We start from the raw sequence: 18,906 nt of genomic DNA, 5'->3' as shown, positions 1-18,906 counted from the left end.
CTTCCAAACAGAACCAGAACCAGACTCTGGTTCAGAACCAGACTCTGGTTCAGAACCAGACTCTGGATCAGAACCAGACTCTGGTTCAGAACCAGACTCGGTTTCAGGTCCCATATGAAGGAAAAGTGTCTCTCTGATCTGATCTGTTCTTCTTCCCTCGCAGGCGCTGCTGCAGATCCGGGCGAACGGCTCTAGCGCCACCGACGGGCTGTCGTCTGCAGTGCTCGTAGTCTTCCTGGACTCGGCCAGAAACCTGTCGGTGAGTCAGTTGGTTTATAATCAACGGAGCTGATTTTAGGTTTTACAGGCTTTAAGTGGAACTAATGAATCAGTTTTAAGGCTTGGAGCGTTCTCAGTTTTTAGGAATATTGTGAAGCCGTAACGGTTGCAGCAGTCTTGATTTCTCTTTTTGTGTGTGTTTAAATTACCTTTGTTTTTAGTTAAAAATGATAGATAAATGTAATCTCTCTTATCTACTTTCTTGCTTTTCTCTCGTTCTATTTTCCATCTTGTCCTAAAAGGTAAAGCAGTTGCAAATCTGACATATCCATTTGAATTAATTGGTTTTATTCTGTTAACGTGATTTATTGCTTCAACTAAACTTGCAAAACTATTGTTGACGTTTTTTCTGTTAAGGCATTAATATAAATACAGCAATACAGTCAGTGAAGCATAACTCGCGTTAGCCATCTCTAATATTATTATTATTATTTATTATTATTATTATTATTATTATTATTATTATTATTATTATTATTATTATTATTATTATTATCTAATAATAATAATAATAATAATATTATTATTATTATCTAATATTATTATCTAATATTATTATTATTATTATCTAATATTATTTCTACTCGTTTTGTGACTTTATTTTCTACAGAAGAAATGATCCCTTATGTATTTCTACTTGTATTATTTACATTCGTATTCTGTCTGATGTGCAGCTTTTTGAACTGATCACATTCAACAAATTCTTGAATTATTTACAAAAGATTTAAACTTGTAAAATTACGACACCTTAACTGTGTTTGAGACTAGTTTGAGTTTAGTTTGAGAGTGAAAACAGGAACTCTGTTTTATTAGCAAGCACACATCAGATCAAGCACAGGCTTCACTTTTCTCCTCTCAGCCTCCTCTGCTTTTTCTTCTTCTTCTGCTCCTCCTCCTCCGTGCCTCCTCGCTGCTCTGAAGAGCGTCTTCGAGGGGAACTTGGGTTCAGGCTGCTTAAAAGAGAGGCGCTCGGCGGGCCTCGTGTTCTGTGAGAACACCTCTTCTCTCTATAGGACCTTGTTTGTGAGTCCACTAGCTGATCTCTGCATCTTAGAGCGGTATGAGGAATGCTGAAGAGTGATTATGCCCCATTTTGCCTGAACAGCACGAATCCTCTCCAGTGCATGGGTTTGAATCCTTGTCTTACCGTAATAAGTTGGTAAAGTTTCTGTTGGGGTTTCCAAAAGCGAAAGGAAAGGATGGGACATAAAATGCATCCAAAAATCTACACAAAAACAGAGAAAACTTTATACTTTATCACATTTAGTGGCAGTCTTTCTGCTAAACCTCTGCATGCACATCCAATTAAATAAGCATAACTTTCAATTGGTGAGGTTGTTTTATTTTTACTTTGCATGAAAAACTCATCATTGGGTATTTGTAACATAAGGTTGATGGGAAAGTTAAGAAGACAAGAGGGATTAACATGTCTGCATCTCTGTAGACGACTCGACCAGAAACGGTTCCATGCAGTCAGTATATCTCTTTAAAGAGACATTACAACCAGTTTTATAATCAATGGAAGCTCGACTGCAGGTGATCAATTTCTACTTATCACCTAGAGTTAAATGTTATATTTTAAAAAGAAAAAATCTCAAAAATGTAATTTATTTTATAGGGAAACATTCAATATGCAATAAGTGTTGCTGTATTCTGCTTTAAGTTCATAGCAAACGTCATCATCAGACAGTAAGTATTGAAAAAACATATTTAAAAAATAATATTCGTCACTGATTTAAAGTAAAAAGTTGTTTCTGTTTGACTTCTTCTACAAAACAACCAAGCTGTAGTTTCTAATTGACGTAACCACCTCTTTGAATTCCCTAATTTTTTGTGCCGCATTAAGCAACAAATGTCACTGAATATGCTTACGGTGAAAAGAGCCTGAAGGTTTGGTGCTTCAATACTTAGCCAACACTTCAAAATGTTATTATCTAGATGTGCAAAGCTTTTAGAGACACCCTTAAAAACCTGAAGCTGTAATTACATTTAAAAGTGGGTTTGCAACGTATTAATTCACTGGGGCTGCATACATATGACACACATCAGATTTTTTTTGTATAAAATGTTGAAACCCATGTATTCTTTTGCATCTATTTTACATTAATGTGTCTCACAGAATCTCAAATAGCACACGTTTGGGTTTGTAGCGTAGCAAAACGTGACGTTTATGGCCTATAAATGCTGCTGTAAAGCACAGTGTCGGGTATTTAAACTAATTAGGAAGGAGTCATGCATGTTTAGTTTGGGGAGGTATTCAGAGCAGTGAAGGCAAATTGTGTGTTTTTTGGATTGCTTCCCTTCAATCATCCCTGGTTTCCCTTAAACTGTTTGTACAGTAAAAGATGGACAAGTTCAGCTTTTCAGCCGTTGCAACGTTGACCTCACTCCAGGTCTCTGGGGTTAAACATGAAGGTGAAAACATGCAGTGAGACCAACTTCTGAAGCTGTTGGGCCCCAGCTGGTGATCAGAGGAAACGCTGATTTTAACCAGTTGGGTTCTGTCCATCTTTTATATGCAGTTTATGGTTTGAAGTCATTGTGTGTTCAGTTTTTCCCTCTTCCCTTGACGAGTTCCTCAGAAACCCTGCAAATCAGAATATGCACGCTCAGGTATCTTGCTCTGCTCATGTGACTCACAGCATCACATATGCTGGTAAAAATATGACTTTGTGTGAAATGGAAAGCTCGACACCAGCAGAGTTCACACTGTTCCAGTGGATCTATTCCAGCTTCCTTTCCTCTGAGGTTTATTTATCTTTTATTGTCCTTAAGGTGAGTCAGAGTTCATTCACACCAAACATCACAATAAAGACATCAGAATACAACGCAGTGATCAGATGCACTCGTATCAGAACATGCATTTGGCTTTTGCTTGTTTTGTATTAAATATCACAGCAGAAGCACTCCACACCAAAGCAGTGCAGCAGTGCATTGCTTTGGTGTGGAGCGCTGTAGAAAGCAGAAACGATCCTTAACATTTTTTGACGCGTTTCATTACAGGATAACCTAGTAAAACACATTAGGTGCATTTATTGTGATAAACTTCTTGTCATGATTGGGATTTTTGATTTATTGTCGTAATGAGTTCCAATTAGTGACATTTAAAAATCCTAAAAACTGTCTGGATTGTCAGTGTTAGTTTTACTGTTTTTTCCACTTTTTGTTCAATGAAAATATAAATAACTATCAAAAAAATCACAGTTACTGTGAGCAGTTTTTAAAGCCCTCCTGAATAAGTGTATTATTCCACGAGCTGATGGTGTTTTGGTGCTATGACTGCTGTGCCACGCAGAAGTAATAAATATTACTTATTGTCTCTTTTATCTTTATCACAATAGTACAGCAAAATGTCACAATAAAACATTTATTCCATATCACCCACCTCTGCTGTAGATGATCTAATGTCAGTATTTTGTTCTGAATACCACTAGAGGGAGCTCTCTGACCAGTTTGTTCCAAATAAATGTTGAATAATCTTATTTCCAGTGTAAATTTTCTGTCTGGATGTTGTTTATTCAGCTCTACCTGTTGCTCCATTAACTGGGGAATGACATTAACCATGTGATCATCCATGTTGTCTCTGTCTGTCTCACTCTGGGTGCATCCCAATCCTTTGGTGATGCTGGCGGTGGTGGTGTGCTTCATCAACTTCTCCTCCTCCTCTTCCTCCCCGCATGCCCTCCCCTAATTAACCTCCCGGTCTGTGTGTGTGTGTGTGTGTTACTCTCTCCTGCCTTCACTTCACTGGGGGAAAATCAAAGCGCAATCCGTTAGAGTTCAACCAGACGGGGCTGAGGAAGGCCTCGATCAGTAAGGCCATCAAGGTAACGGCAACAGAGAACACAAACCGTAGAGGAAACACGGAGACGTCTCCACAAACACACAGCTACAGCAGGAGTTTTACTTTAATCCACTCAGAGCTGCTTTCATTTACTGACCATCATGTCGCCCGACTAAAGCTGTGTCCAACAGTGTGTGTCGTATTTAACAGCATTACTGCCTGAGCTACATTCATGCTTTACGATTGAATTTCTTCTTCGAATTGAATCTGGTGATTTTTTTTTTTTCTGGACTTTTTTGGGTTATGGGACTTTTACCTGCTCTTTCCCAAAGTTTCTATTCTAAATCTTCTGTTTTTACAGCCCAAAATTAATACTTGATGAGCTCAACTTAATGTTTCTTTACTCTTATGAAACTCTTATGTGTTTATAAGTGGATTATTTTGAGGAAAAAAGAAGCCATTCTGAACGTTGAGCTCATTTTTCTGAAAACATAATTGGCTCCATTGCTGTTCAGGTTGTGTTAGGAAAACCTTTGTTTTGATCAGAGCTTCTCATTATTCCTGTTGGTTCATTGAAACCTGTTTGTTTTCCTGCAGTCCGGTAAAAAAGTGACCAGTGATCCCAGTCCAATGGTCCAGTTCAGAGTGGGTCACCAGTCCTTAGACAGCAAGGTGAGAGCACATGTGGTTTACAGAGTTACTTCAACTTTGCATCAGCGGAGAGTTCTGGTTCTGAATATCGTTCGTTCAGACTAAAGCTGGGCGATATGACTTAAATAATAAAAGCTCAGACTTTTTCAAACCAGAAGTTTTTCTGCTCTCTTCATTTTCTGGGGGAAAAAAGAAAATGATTTCCAAGAAGTGGCTTTTATGTCATCATCCCTCCTGTGGGTTATAGACCAGACTATGAGAACTTCTGATCGATAAAGATAATGTAGTCATAATATTAGCATCAGCAATGATTAGTTAACCAAGTGTCACTATGTGGTGGTATTGTAAAACCGAAACCCCGGGGACAAATCATGATTTGAAACGATACAGAGCCACAACAAACCTCACTGTGTTCAAAGAGTCCAGACTCAAGTCAGATCCTGCAGCCCTGACTTTATTCTTGTAATGAAAAAAAGAAAAGGTTAAAAATAAAAGCTGTGAGACATTCTTGTCAAACAAGATGGCAGGCTTGATGGAAGAAAAAAAAAAATCTAAATTTCCCGAAAAATTAAATCTTAAAAAACCACAAATTTGAATAATCGATGCTGTTGATTTGTCACCAGCCCCATTCCAGACTCTGCTCTTCCTCTCAGATCAGCCGGCTGTCTGAACTACGCTACACCGTCTGTTTTACCCTCTGAAAGTTGAACTCAGTCTTTCATCTGCTTCTTTTTTCCAGATCAAATATAAAACCAATGAACCGGTGTGGGAGGAAAACTTCACCTTCCTCATCCACAACCCAAAACTGCAAGAGCTGCAGGTGGAGGTGAGGACGTTTCCATCTGTTCGGTGACTCAGAGTGTTTCCCTCGTCCCTCCGCTGAGCGTTTTAACCCCGGCTGTTTCAGGTGAAGGATACGAAGCATGAGTGTTCGTTGGGGACGCTGGCTCTGCCCCTCACCCGCCTCCTAGAGGCGGAGGACATGACTCTGAGCCAGCGCTTCCCCCTCAAGACCTCCGGACCCAGCTGCACCCTCAAGATGAAGATGGCTCTGCGGGTGAAGCACCTTGGAAATCAGTCACCTTCACTCTCGACTTTTACGTCTTTGTTGAGCTTTTAATTGTTTTTCTATTATTATTATTATTTCCATCAGGTGTTGTCTCTTGAAAAGATACCAGCCTCGCCTTCCACCTCCACCCCGTCGTCCGTCCAGGTCCGCAAGTCCAGCTCCGCCAACCCCAACCCCACCCCACAACCCTCCGTCTCCTCAGATGCCAGCATGCCTCCGCCCTCCATCTCAGACGTCCCCCGCTCCTCCACCGCCTCCGTCCAGGACCTGTCCAACCGGCGGAAGGAGTCGGAGCTCCCAGTGAAGTCCATGGGTAGCATGGACTTGGAGCAGGCTGGTGATGGAGGAGGAGCTGGAGGTAAGAGCCTAGCAGAGACTGGGAAGAGCACATCCTACCTGGCTATCTCTGGATCCCAGCAGTTCCTGAACGGGGGCAAGGAGCCAACGCCCAGCATCGCTTCGGATATTTCCAACCCCTACGCTGCTCAGGAGCTGCAGCAGAGACTCCAGCAGCTGCCCAAGTGAGTGTAGTCAAAGCTGCAGGATGCAACTTTCAAAAACATTTTTTTTGACTTATTTGTTGAAATTGTCACCATGTTTGTTACGGGAGATGTAATCTGTGAAAAAAATGTAGCTCCTCTGCCTTCTGCCAGCGCTAACTACAACCAACCAATCAGACGCAGGTCTTAGCGCTGTTAATCACCCTCTTCACCCTGCTACGCTACCACAGTGTAGTCAGCAGGGCCACCGGTGACGATGGATAAACGTCTTTCTGTAACGTTGAGTTGCTGCTCCGCCAGTAGCACATGGAGAACTCGAGGATGATTGACAGCGCTAAGCTCCGCCTTCTGGCTTTGATTGTTTGTTTTTTTTGTTTGTTTGTTAGCATTGCATTTCTTAGTGGCTAGTAAATAAAAGTATTTCTAAAACATGCATGAAAGAATCAAAACATCACATCAGGAATGATTTTTATGAAAGAATAACATTATAACATCATATAAACCTTTAAGATGTGGATCTAAGAGAGATTTTCTGTCATACTGATGAATTAGTATTATAATTTAGAGCCTAAAGCTTCAGAATTTGTTTGTTGTGAGTAACATTATTTCTCTCATTAAAGTTTATGGGAGTATATTAGTTACTAAACAACAGCATAAAAAACCCAAGGAAGGTTCAGGTCGTATCTAACAGCCTTAAAGCAAAAGTTTATAAATTGTTACAATCTAAAAATGAGTCTGCATTAGGTGGCTTACAGACGTCATCAAGTCCAGATCAGAGAACGAGTATATATTAAAAATAAAAGTTCATAACACCTGTCATATATTGGCCAACAATGACTGTGCTCCCAACAGCGATGTGATCATCAGTGCCCCTGAGCCGACAACACTGTGGTAATGTTCCCAGTTTTAGCTGAATGTTCTTCACTTTGCATTCAGAGTTGCACTTTAAATCTGTTTGAATGGATCAAAAAGCTCATTCACTTCGTTTTAAACTATCAGGAAAAGACATTTTGGCACGAATTTAAATAAATAGTTGATCACAAAGCCCTCAGGGTCCTAAACGCTACATTTAAATAGTAAAAATAGTTGAACAAGTTTTTACAGCTCAATCTAAAGACAATAACAGGCTTTGTCTTGACCACACTGTTGTTTTTTATCCATACTTAAAATTTATTTTTTCTTTCGCACTGTCTTTTTATCATCCATGTGTGTAATGTGTAGATTTATCGTCTTTTCACTGGAGCTGATCAGCTTTTCACTCTGAATCAGAAACTGTGTGTAAGCAGACGTGTTGTTTTCTGTGTGTGCAGTGGTGCAGTGTCCAGTAACAGCCCACTGGGCAGCATCCAGCTGACCATCCGGTACAGCACGCAGAGGAACAGGCTCATCGTGGTCGTTCACGCCTGCAGGTCGGCGGCCGTCAGAATAATCACAGCAACACCTTTGCTTTTTGTCAGGAAACTCCGTTTTTTTAGACTCTTTTTGTTGACTCCTGCAGAAACCTGATCGCTTTCACCGATCACGGCTCAACCCCGTACGCCCGTCTCTACCTGCTTCCTGACAAAAGGAGGTCGGGACGGAGGAAAACTCACACGCACAAGAAAACACAGAATCCGAAATTCGACGAAACGTAAGTCAAACGGTTGAAGCTCATTTCGTTTTCGTGCCTGGCTGCGATGTGGCTGATGGAAAGTTCGTTTCTCCTCCCTGGTCAGGTTTGAGTTCTCCGTTACCTGGATCGAGCTCAGTAGTCGCAACCTGGATGTTGCAGTGAAGAACAGCGGAGGTCTGCTCTCCAAACATAAAGGTCTTCTTGGAAAGGTGCTTTCTAATTATAAGTTTATTATGTAGTTGCTTAAAGACGTCTTAAAATGTGTGAATTAGTTTCCTGGCTGTGGGAAAATCTGTATAGCTTGGCGTCCATAATCTTTCTTAATCAATTAAATCTTTTTTTTTTTTTATCGCATCAGGTCTTGGTGGATTTAAATCATGACGATTTAACCAAAGGTTGGACACAATGGTACGTTTTTTCTAATGTTTGGCAGGGATACTATTTTAAAAACTTTTATTTCATCTCCTACTAGTAGCCTACTTTTTTTTTTTTTACACTAGTCTACGTACGGTTTTCATACCACAGTTTTATTTTGCCCTGAAAATTAAATTCAGCCACTGCTAGAGATGGGAAGCCTCAGAAACCAATTATACACTTTTGTTAAAATCTTAATTTTTTATGTTCAGAGAGATTATTTTTTAAGCCACTTTTAATTTGGTTTGAATTGACAACAAAACTGTTGAACTTTTACACTGATATTTATGTCCTTAAACAGCAATGAATGATTTTCCTGATGGATTTTTGTGCTTGAACAACACAAGGCTGCATGGAAAAACTTCACTAATAAATATCTCTGCAAAGGCCCCCGGTAGTCCACCTCCATCATATTTCAATGTTTTTAACAATTACAATCATATAAAAAGTGGCTGGAGTTTTGACTCTCTCCGCCTGTTGGGTTGCATCCCATTCGTCTCTTTGTTCGTCTCGACCTAAAATTCAAAATGTTCACTTCTAAACTTTCCTAAATGTCTTTTTGCTGCAGGTATGACCTGACTATCGACGGAAAACCTCGACCATAAGAAGTCTTCATCATCACCACCACCACCATGCTTCCACTTATGTCCACAGTACATTTTTTTAATTATTCTCGCGCCTTTTAGATGTGTAAAAGCTAAGAGAAAAGCAGCTTTAGACACTCATTAATCACATCAGTCGCAAGGCAAGGCTTCCCTTTAAGAAGCGAGTAAAGAATTGCAGAAATGTAAAGAGAGTATATACAAGTTAATGTGCCAAGATGGAAGTTTTATCCCGTATTTATAGAAGCTAGAACGGTTTATTTTCTGTTGCCACATACACTATATATGTGTGTTTGTATATAGTGTAAAATGATGTTGGACAAACTAAAAGACGGTTTATATTCTGCACATATTAGAGAGGCTGGTGTCTTAATGGCCAAAGGATTGTGTGTAATTTAATCTGATTTTCTTCTATTTTATTTCATCCAAACATTCTTTATTTTTGTTGAAGGGGAGTGTGTGTGTGTGTGTGTGTGTGTGTCGGACCAAAGACACGAGAAGTATTTTATTGCTTTAGTTGAGATAACACAGCTACACGCTGGCTTTTTAACACTGTTATAAAAATAAACAAACATGGGTGAAAGAACCAAAGAAGAAGAAATTCACTCACAGAGTTGCCAATGGGGTTTGTTTGCTGTGCAGAAACACTCTTGTTACGATGAAATAAGCCCATTACCAAGTGTTACCGTTTTTGTAACTGAATGTGACCCTTTGCACATGAATATTTTAAAACCTGATAACAATCATTAGTATTGAGTGTCAACATTACGTCTAGAGAAGTGGATGGAAAAGCCATTAAATGGTTACGTTTTAGAGATGGTTGTTTTTAAAGAGAAATCTTTCCATTCAGATCAAGCCTGTTCAAATGGGACGTCGCAGCAAAAAGACAGTTAAATTAGCTGTTGTCTTATAATAGACCAACAATAGGACTGGTCTATATTTGATCATACAGGCTAAAATAACCAAACATGCTGCTGCAGTTTTTGTTTTTAGCATGTTTTAAATAGCTGCAAAATGTTGGCTGCAGGTATTGCCTTCAATTTCTTGATTGTAATGAAGCCACTATGTGTAGATTTAGCAGGTTTTCCTATGTAAATCTGATTAAAGCAAAACGTGCATTATCAGCTAGTTTAATTTTCTAATTTGGAATAGTCACAGCTAAAGTTTTTAACGGTTTCAATTAAATATTACATTAAAATTGAGTGTTTCTAATCATTTTTTGCTTTAGTTCAATGTTGCTGTCGCGTTACTGAAAACAAATTCTTATCACTTTATAAGTTTGGGCCAGTATGGAAAAAATACAAAGAAATTAAAATGCGTACATTCCAGAATTTATTGTCTATCCATAAATAAATACATTTAAATAGCCTTTTTTTTTTTTTTTTTGCCAAATCACATTGTGAGTTTGTGATTTGGCAAAAATCCTGTCTGAGAAGTCGGGCTCCTTCAGAAGTAAAAAATAAATAAAACGAAACAAAACAAGAACATTAGTAAACAGTTTGTACTGAAATGTCCATCCTGAGTGACTTTAAAGGGAAATCTTGGGAAAGTATCTAATTTTCAAATGAAAATTTTGTAGGATTTAGTGCTTTAATGGAAACTAAACAATGGTTGGTCGTTTTTGAACTGGTCCAGATTAAAATTTAGTTTTTTCAAAGTTCATTTTTAAAAAGTTTCGCATAAACACAGCATCACTTCGTATTGATCTACATGAAAGCACCTGGTGCATTCAAAACACTGTAGTAACCACTGCATGCCACGCCTGCAGGTGGCGCTGTAGTGCTGTAAATGTTAATGCACCATAAAGATGCACCTGGGATTAAAGGGTTAATTTAGCAGTGGGGTTTGTGGACGCTCTGGTTTCACGTTTTTGCAGTTAAACACAAGTGGAAAACTCAACACATAATTCTGCATTTTATTTATTTATTTTATTGCCAGCGTTGCTCTTTTCATCCATCTGACTTGCAGTGCGCAGCAGCACGTTGGGGAGGTACACGCTGCTCTGACTCCGATCCGGTTCCAGTCCTGCTTCCAGAGTAAAACCAGTTCATTTGGACTGGAAACATGATGGAGGCTTTTTGGAAGATCTACTTGACGTTTTCATTCCTGACTAAATCTACACACAGTGACTTTAAAATCGTAAAATGTGTAAATTTGGAACCATTTTAACCTTCATAACTCTCACAGCGGGCCTGGTTGTCGCTTATTTTACGATGAGCTCTGTTGTCAGTACTTTGACTTGTTCACATTCTGTCTATAGAAACATTCAGTCTTAACTTTTTGTTTTTCACGTTGTATTTAAAAGGAAACTCAGAAGATGGCTTTTAATTATTATTTTTTTTCTATATATACATTTTATTGAGCAGTGCTTTTACTTTACAGCTCTGCTTCGTGAGGGAATCGTCTGACCAGCAGCATAATGCAGGTCTTGGTATGAAACTTTAGATAAATCTGCTGCTGCTGTTTGACACTACAGAGGCAGCAGCTTGACCTTTGACCTTCTGAACACCTACAACCTGTCGATTTCTGCATGTTGCGTTTACATCAAGCATTGAGAAAGTATTTTAAATGTGTATATGAATAGTTCTGTGTGTTTTCCAGCCTTTTTTGTCCTGTTCTGTTTTGTAAGAAGCGTTGCGTTCTCCTGGAAGCCCGTCGGCTTTGAAAAGCCTCTGAGGCCGACGTCGTCTTCTAAAGGTGGTTCTTCTCCTCCGTCTTTTTAATTTATCTTGTGCCTTACGAAACGCGTGAGCCAGAGATGATACTGTATGTATACGTGCTGGGAAAGAGGCGGCCGGATGCCACGGTGTGTCTGAATGTCTCTTTGACGTCTTTCAAACTGAATAAAGAGCTTTAAGCTGGCAGAAGCAGCACAACGCTGGTACATCTGGTGTGTTTTTTTTTTTTATATTTCATGCAAAAATTATGTCTGTAAAAACCAACTAAATTAGTTTGATTTGATTTGATTTTTCTCCCTGTTCTTTTTCTGTTGCTTATGTCTTTATTTTATGTGTTACTATCCCTGTTCTTTACCTTGTTGGGCACTTTGTTGTTTTTTTTAAAGCAGTTGGAGCTGATGCAGATGGACACTGTAATTATTTTAGGAATCAGACGATCTTAAATGAACGTATTTTTCTTTCTATCAGCCACATCGTTCATTTAAATTTTTTTTGTTTTGTTTTGTTTTCATTAGAATATAATAGTATGTCGGGCCACAAACGACAGACTGAGGACTTTGGCCCAAAACATTTAGAAACCGTAAAAAGAACATTCTTAAGGCTAATCTTTTGGATACAGAATAACTTTAAATAAGACGAGTGAACGACTTCCTTTGTTTGCGACTGGAAAACTGGCTGAGTTTTTAGTGTGACTTATTTCCTAATATTGAATTACTATTTCAGAAGCGGAAGAAACACGTTTTATTCTTATTTTAAAGCTATTACAATAATAAAGAATCTGATGTGGATGTATAAAGTGTGATATCACAAAAAGCGAGGCAACAAATGTGCCCATCTAGCAGAGTAAAAAGACTTTTTAAAATGCAGTTTCTGCTAATATTCCACAAAGAAAGCTAGCTTTGACATTCCTGAAGTTGTGGGCTGATGCGTTGTTAGGTGCAGGGAGGGACATTAAGGCAGTCTTCAAGTTCATACTTCTTCCCTCCGTCAGGAACCGCGCCACAGTCGGCCTTTGGCTTTCCATGGAAATGTGCTGGTTCCCGCTGACGACCAATAGTTGGACTGAAAACACATTTTAAAAAAATTTTTTAGTAAAACCTGTTTTGCAAGGACTGTAGACTCTGACTGTCTAGATTAAAACATACCTGTAGTCGCTGTAGTCAGGTGTACAGATGAGGAACCTCCTGCGTTTAGACGAGGCTCCGCAGGCCGGTGTGCATAAACTCCAAGGCTCCCAGCCGTCCCAGGTTCCTTTCACTGTAACGCACGGTGTCAGTTTGTGAAGCTGTTCCAGAAACTAAAGGGACAGTTTTATGCATGTTCCAGACACATGGTGCCAAACTGTTAAGTTCGGTTGTTAAATAAATACCATATATTTCAAATGTGACTTAAGACATTTTAATTTAATGCTTTGAAATTGAGCCTCTGTCGCTTTAAAAACTCCGGCTCTTTCTGAAGCTCCGCCTTCAGGAGGTCGTCACAGCATTGCTCCTCTATTAAGCCTTTAATAACTTGTTTACTTGTGTTCCTCTCGCATTACGAGCTTTCCTGCTGCGCCGTTTCACCAGGGAGCGATAATTACTGCTGGCTAGTCTGAAGGAGCTGAGTGGGGCGTCGTGGAGGACGGCTGCTGCTCTGTGAGGCCCAGGCTCGGTGTAGTTCTGAGGAGGAGCTGCATCTCGAAGGCGGGGCTAGGTCCACCCAGCCGTTTTGCACAACTGAATGGTTGCCATGGAGATGAAAGGATTTCTCAAACATGTAAGAAATTATGTAACGTCGTAAAACCCACAAAAGTCGATTTTACAAATTACAATACAATTGGGGACTGAGGGACTCAGAGCCGCTGCTCCTCCACGTCGAGAGGAGCCAGTTGAGGCTCGGGCATCTGGTCAGGATGCCTCCTGGACGCCTCCCTGGTGAGGAGTTCCGGGCACGTCCCACCGGGAGCAGGCCTCGGGGAAGACCCAGGACACGCTGGAGGGACTATGTCTCTCGGCTGTCCTGGGAACGCCTTGGGATTCCCCCGGAGGAGCTGGAAGAAGTGGCTGGGGAGGGAAGTCTGGGCCTCCCTTCTGAAGCTGCTGCCCCCGCGACCCGACCCCGGATAAGCGGAAGAGGATGGATGGACGATACAATTGGTTTTCAGACAGCTACAGGCATCAGATATCCATAAAAAATATATATAGATAACTTCAAGTAACTATTTACATTGAATTTGTGCCTCACACGATTGAGCTAGCTGTCGATTAATCTAATAGAAAAAGGCAGGAAAGGGTTAAAAGAGTCTGCACTCACAATAGCACTTGTCAACGTTGTAGCAGACCTGAGTGTCTGTCAACTTTCCGTCGGTGCAGATGGAGCCGTTGTGAGCTCGATGCAGGCAGGAGCGGCTCCGAGTCTGCTTGCCCCCCGTTGTCAGGCACCGGATGTCTCTCCCTCCCCAGGGGTACGTACAGGCACTCCAGGCGGTCCACTCGCCCCACACGCCGTCCACTGCAAACCAACACGGTTTTATATTGATAAGTGATATTTTCATTTTTATTTTTTTCTGTTCAATATTTAATGTTAAGGTGTGTTTAGATGTTTGGGACCTTTACAGTCCAGCTTTTTAAGTCATTACTCTTTAAAATTCTCAAAGTTGTACTTTTGTTCGGGTCAATTTGAAGAGAACAGCACCAAAAGTTCAGCTATTAATAAGTAAGTCGCATCAACTTACTTTCGGACGGATCATATGAGTGACACCAGAAATGTGAGAAACTTTCTGGAGAAGCAACAAAATGAACCTGATGTCCTTGAACCTGCTGTACCTGGGCAGTGGACTTGTGTTGAGCAAAGTTTGGTTTGCTTGTCGTTTCCAGGACATGGACGGCCGCCATGATCGGGAGCAGGGTTGTTGCATCTCCTCTCCGAGGCCTGAAGAGCCACGCCACATGTAACAGGGCATGGAGTGAAGGCTGACCAAGGACCCCAGTTGCCATCCACTGAAAAAGACAGATTTATGAATGGGAATAATATATTGTTAATTATCTCTGTGTGGACCGATGGGAGCCTTGGACTTTAATTTAAAACCTTAGTGCTGTAAGCAGATCACATTCATCCATTTTCTAAAGGGTCATTGGGAGATTGGTGTTTATTTTCAGTTGGGAAAAACCTAACATCCTGGAGAAGTTGCCTCCAGGATGTTGGGCAACTTCTTCACATGTTGGGCAACTTCTTGTACAGGTTAAACATTCATCCATACACGCAGAAACTCCTAAGGGCCATTTAGAAGGACTATTTAACATTAAATGTATTTTTGATCGGAGGCTGGCTGCCCATGGGAAACCTAAGATCGCACCAGATGGACACTGAAGTTCCAGGTAGGGAACTTTTTGGTTGATCAGCTGGTGGTAGGGATGAGCTCTGTCGGTACACCTGTGGATGTTATTGGGTACATGTTGGTGGTCATATTTAAAGAGGCATGCAGGTATACCTGGGCAATGAGGTAGGTGGTTGCAGTGCTCAGTTTGGGAGTTGTCACCTTGGCATTCATTACCAGGTGGGTTCAACGATGGGGCCGGGTTAGAACAAGATCGATGGCGTGTCCTCAATGAAGCTCTGCCAGGTGGGATGCAGGAAGACGAACAGTCGCCCCAGTTTGACCAACCGGACCAGACTCCATGGACTGAAAGACGATGATATTCGCATCATGTTTGCATTTGAGTGTCGTAGGTTTAATAATGTGCGTGTTTGTGGCTTACCAGGACAGGGACTACTACAGACGCTGCTCTGAGTGCTTGGCCCCTCACAATGTTTTCCACCATATTTGGGGCTGGGGCTGTCACACCGCCTAAATGACATCTTCAGACCCTCTCCACAAGAGACGGAGCAGGGGCCAGGTGGAAACCAGAACCCCCAGTTGCCGTCCACTGAAGAAAAAGTCAATCTTAGCTTATTGCTTCCTACTGCTATGTAAGAGACTAGGTCATCAGTGAGCTTCCCCTCTTACCTGGACAATTAGGGATCTCGCTGCAGTCCTGCGTCTCAAAAGCATCACCAGGACAGTTGTTGCCTGGTGGCACGGTGTCAGCAGAGGGGGCTGGGTTGGAGCAGGTGCGCTGTCGGACTCTTGTGGGCATGTTTTGGTCAGTGATACATGAACCAGAGCACTGTGACCAAGCGTCCCAACTCGACCAACTTCCATGGACTGAACCATAAAACAGAAGAACACAGACTGTGACAACATTTAATTAACTTAAAGGGTAGAATAAATCCGCAGGCTGCACAGTGGCGCAGTTGGTAGAACTGTTGCCTTSCAGCAAGAAGGTTCTGGGTTCGATTCCCGACCCCGGTCTTTCTGCATGGAGTTTGCATGTTCTCCCTGTGTATGGTGGGTTTTCTCCGGGTACTCCGGTTTCCYCCCACAGTCCAAAAACATGACTGTCAGGTTAATTRGCCTCTCCAAATTGTCCCTAGGTGTGTGTGTGTGTGTGTGTGTGCATGGTTGTTTGTCCTGTGTGTCTCTGTGTTGCCCTGCGACAGACTGGCGACCTGTCCAGGGTGACCCCGGCTCTCGCCCGGAACGTTAGCTAGAGATGGGCACCAGCAACCCTCCTGACCCCACTAAGGGACAAGGGTGTGAGAAAATGGATGGATGTTAGAATAAATCTTGATCTTGTTACATAAACACTTTGGATCCACTGTTGCCAACCCTGGTTCTTCAATGTGCATAACAGTGAACCCTGAGGAGGCCTGGGGTCCATTGATAAAGATATCTGGGTTGGCTTTCCTGAACCTTTTGATCATTTACCTGAACATTACATTGTCTTGGAGCTGAAAATAGAGCCGACCTCACCTGGACACCTGTTGCTGGCCTCACAGGACTCTTTCTCTTCTTCAGGGCCAGTGCATGCTGAGCGACACTCAGGAGGACTGGAGCAGACTCTCCGTCTCGTTCGGGTTCCTGTTCCTCCACAGGTGACTGAGCATGGAGTCCAGGGGTTCCATAAGCCCCAGCCCTTGTCTTACTCAAAAATACATGATAAACATTAAGGAATCAAGGTGTAGAGTCTTTCAGTGTTTCTTGTATAACTTTTGAGTATTTACATACCATTGCAGCAGGTGCCGCTGCACACGTCTGTCTGCAGTGTGTCCTGCGGGTTCTCACACTCTCCAAAGCCATGACACTTCCTGCTTCTCTGTTTCACGCCCGCTCCACACAGAACATTGCAGAATGACCAAGACGTCCAGGGAGACCATGTAGGTGGACTGGAAGCACAAGTTTGTTTTTATTTTTTTAACAAGTGTTTGGTTTCAGGACAAGCACAGCTTTATGGACGTTTGTTCCAGATTTGTGCTACGTGGAAACTGATGCTGCTTCTCCAGGTCGGTCCTGGTTCTGGGAGTGCAGAATCTTTAATTTGTTGTGGTGCTAAACCGTTCAGTGATTTCTAAACTAATATCAGTATTTTACAGTCTATTCAGCTACAGGGAGCCTATTCAAGCTCACGTATGGGTTTGAATAGATCTTGTCTTCAGCTGACAGAACTCTGACTTTGTAACTGTCTGTATGTGACTGAAGGTTCAGGTTTGAGGAAAGACCCATAGAGCACCAACCCTGGGATCCCTGCAGTTGTAGGTCCATCAGTTCAGTACGGTTTGGATGGAGCTACTGGTTTCACACAACACATTCTGCTGAATGCAGGAGAGAAACAGCACTGCTAGCAACAAGCACAACACACTAATGGACCCCGTTTGTCATCTAATATGATGCAACATTTGGTATTTGGGTCCAGTTGGTGGTGGAAGCTCTCCTGAATATACCGAACCGCACCGACCTGCTCCACACCGCTGAGTGGAAACGAGCGACTCTGCTTACCCACAGGACCGACACGATCCATCTTCTGCTTCGTAGCCGTATTGGGAGTTCTGACAGCAGTCATCTTGGTTCACAACGCCCAGATCTTCACTGCACTCACCTGTGGTCAGGTCGAAGGAACCAAAACACCGCACACACTCTGCACACACACAAACATATTTATTCAGTAAAAGAAGACCAGGACGAAACATTTTATCTGTTTAGTCAAAGTTTCTGTTCCATCAGGATAGTTCTGCAGAACTCTTGAGTCTTTACTTTCAGGCCTGTTTTTGTCATGTCCATCAGAGGAGTACCCAGGATTTCAACACAGGAGAAAATTTGTCTTTCGCAATTTTCAGGCAAACCTTTGAACGAGCAAACATGAATCTGTGGAGGTTTGCTGTTATTTGACAGCTGACGGTAAAACAGAGCTGTTTTCTCGTATTATTATGACACAATTACAATTAGCATTAACAATATAATATTATTGATTGTAAAAAATAACATTAGCATCTCATGAAATTAAGTATCACAGAGGATAAAAACATAAGAAAACCAGGAGTGCATTTTTATTGTGGTTCTTCACTCAGACTGCAGGTTACAGAAAGGAATACTGTACTGCTGGTTTGAACAGTATTTTTATGTACATGTTACTGTTTTGTACTTTTAAATTTATTTTGTATGTTTTGTATTCACAAGATGATTTTTTTGTGCACTCTTTAACCTTTAACAATACTTAACAGATTTCACTTCTTCTGCTACTGTTCTGTCTAAAAGGATTTTGTGATGCTCAGATGTAGAAGAACATAAAACTTAGAGGAGAAAGTTTTGCGCTGCGTTTTGAAAAGAGCCCCACAGGTTTTCTCTTTTTGTCACGCTAAGCTGAAAGTCTGGCTGAATGCATTTATATTTGGACTTACCTGAGCGCTCCACAGAAACCAGCAGAGGAACCAAAACCACCAGAAACCTGAACGTTTCCTTCATCCTGGAGATCCTGGACAGAATTAAAGCTTCACTTTCCTTTTCCCCTGAAACTGGTTCTGGTTCTGGTTCTGGTCCGCCCCTCTGACCTTCCGCTGATTCAGAATCTGTTGGATGAGCCGTTGATCAACATCTGGTCCTCATTTCTGCAAACTGAGATAAGTGGGGTCAGGAGGTCATCAGGGCCTGTACAGCCGTCAAAGTCCACTGTATGTATTTATTTATTTTTAATGTAAGCATTAAATTCTTATTTTCATTTTTAAAATTCTTATATTTGTACAAATTGTGCAATTGAGGCTTCCTGATAGATTTATGACAGAATTAAGGTTGTTAGGCTAACAAGCATTTTATTTAATGACGTATATAAAGATGATTCTGCAGCGATATTTATCAAACGTACTCTTACAAAGTTATTTATTTATATTTAGATGCGATTCAAGGATTTCGAGTTGATTTTGTTCCTGTTTCTGCAGAAACGTTTTGCTCAATGTTTAAGCAAT

General features: G+C 41.3%; 2 protein-coding genes across 5 annotated transcripts in view; one reads left to right on the top strand and one right to left on the bottom strand.

Annotated features, from left to right (window-relative positions):
• Positions 1-10,035, top strand: part of esyt2a (extended synaptotagmin-like protein 2a) — a 46,941-nt gene extending 36,906 nt beyond the window's left edge. Inside the window, exons 14-25 of one of the 4 annotated variants that reach the window (XM_008434739.2) lie at positions 164-259; positions 1,201-1,302; positions 4,044-4,106; positions 4,661-4,735; positions 5,454-5,540; positions 5,622-5,771; positions 5,868-6,304; positions 7,594-7,692; positions 7,782-7,913; positions 7,999-8,104; positions 8,254-8,303; positions 8,878-10,035. In XM_008434739.2, coding sequence (XP_008432961.1) covers positions 164-259; positions 1,201-1,302; positions 4,044-4,106; positions 4,661-4,735; positions 5,454-5,540; positions 5,622-5,771; positions 5,868-6,304; positions 7,594-7,692; positions 7,782-7,913; positions 7,999-8,104; positions 8,254-8,303; positions 8,878-8,914 — 1,434 coding nt within the window. In that variant the 3' untranslated portion in view covers positions 8,915-10,035. The remainder of the gene's footprint in view (positions 1-163; positions 260-1,200; positions 1,303-4,043; positions 4,107-4,660; positions 4,736-5,453; positions 5,541-5,621; positions 5,772-5,867; positions 6,305-7,593; positions 7,693-7,781; positions 7,914-7,998; positions 8,105-8,253; positions 8,304-8,877) is intronic. The other 3 variants (XM_008434740.2, XM_008434741.2, XM_008434742.2) reach the window with 3 other exon arrangements.
• Positions 10,036-10,280: 245 nt separating this feature from the next.
• Positions 10,281-18,558, bottom strand: LOC103480006 (properdin). Its single transcript, XM_008434744.2, has 11 exons — positions 18,346-18,558; positions 17,447-17,585; positions 16,679-16,836; positions 16,424-16,591; positions 15,578-15,775; positions 15,330-15,497; positions 15,062-15,253; positions 14,397-14,570; positions 13,885-14,082; positions 12,735-12,846; positions 10,281-12,651 (listed from the first exon to the last, which is right to left on the bottom strand). Exons 1-11 carry the CDS (start codon positions 18,407-18,409, stop codon positions 12,522-12,524), a joined length of 1,701 nt encoding a protein of 566 aa, XP_008432966.1. The 5' UTR covers positions 18,410-18,558; the 3' UTR covers positions 10,281-12,521.
• Positions 18,559-18,906: the final 348 nt, after the last annotated feature.

Source organism: Poecilia reticulata, linkage group LG17 (genome assembly GCF_000633615.1).
Source record: "Poecilia reticulata strain Guanapo linkage group LG17, Guppy_female_1.0+MT, whole genome shotgun sequence".
In the NCBI taxonomy this organism is placed as follows: Eukaryota; Metazoa; Chordata; class Actinopteri; order Cyprinodontiformes; family Poeciliidae; genus Poecilia; species Poecilia reticulata.
This window is presented reverse-complemented; position numbering and strand designations above follow the sequence as displayed.

Coding starts and splice junctions, on each gene's coding strand:
- LOC103480006 (XM_008434744.2), bottom strand. CDS start 18,409: ATGAAGGAAACGTTCAGGTTTCTGGTGGTTTTGGTTCCTCTGCTGGTT. Junction 12,847..13,884: donor CAACGTTGACAAGTGCTATT/GTGAGTGCAGAC, acceptor CGTGCGTTACAG/TGAAAGGAACCTGGGACGGC. Junction 12,652..12,734: donor CCTGACTACAGCGACTACAG/GTATGTTTTAAT, acceptor ATGTGTTTTCAG/TCCAACTATTGGTCGTCAGC.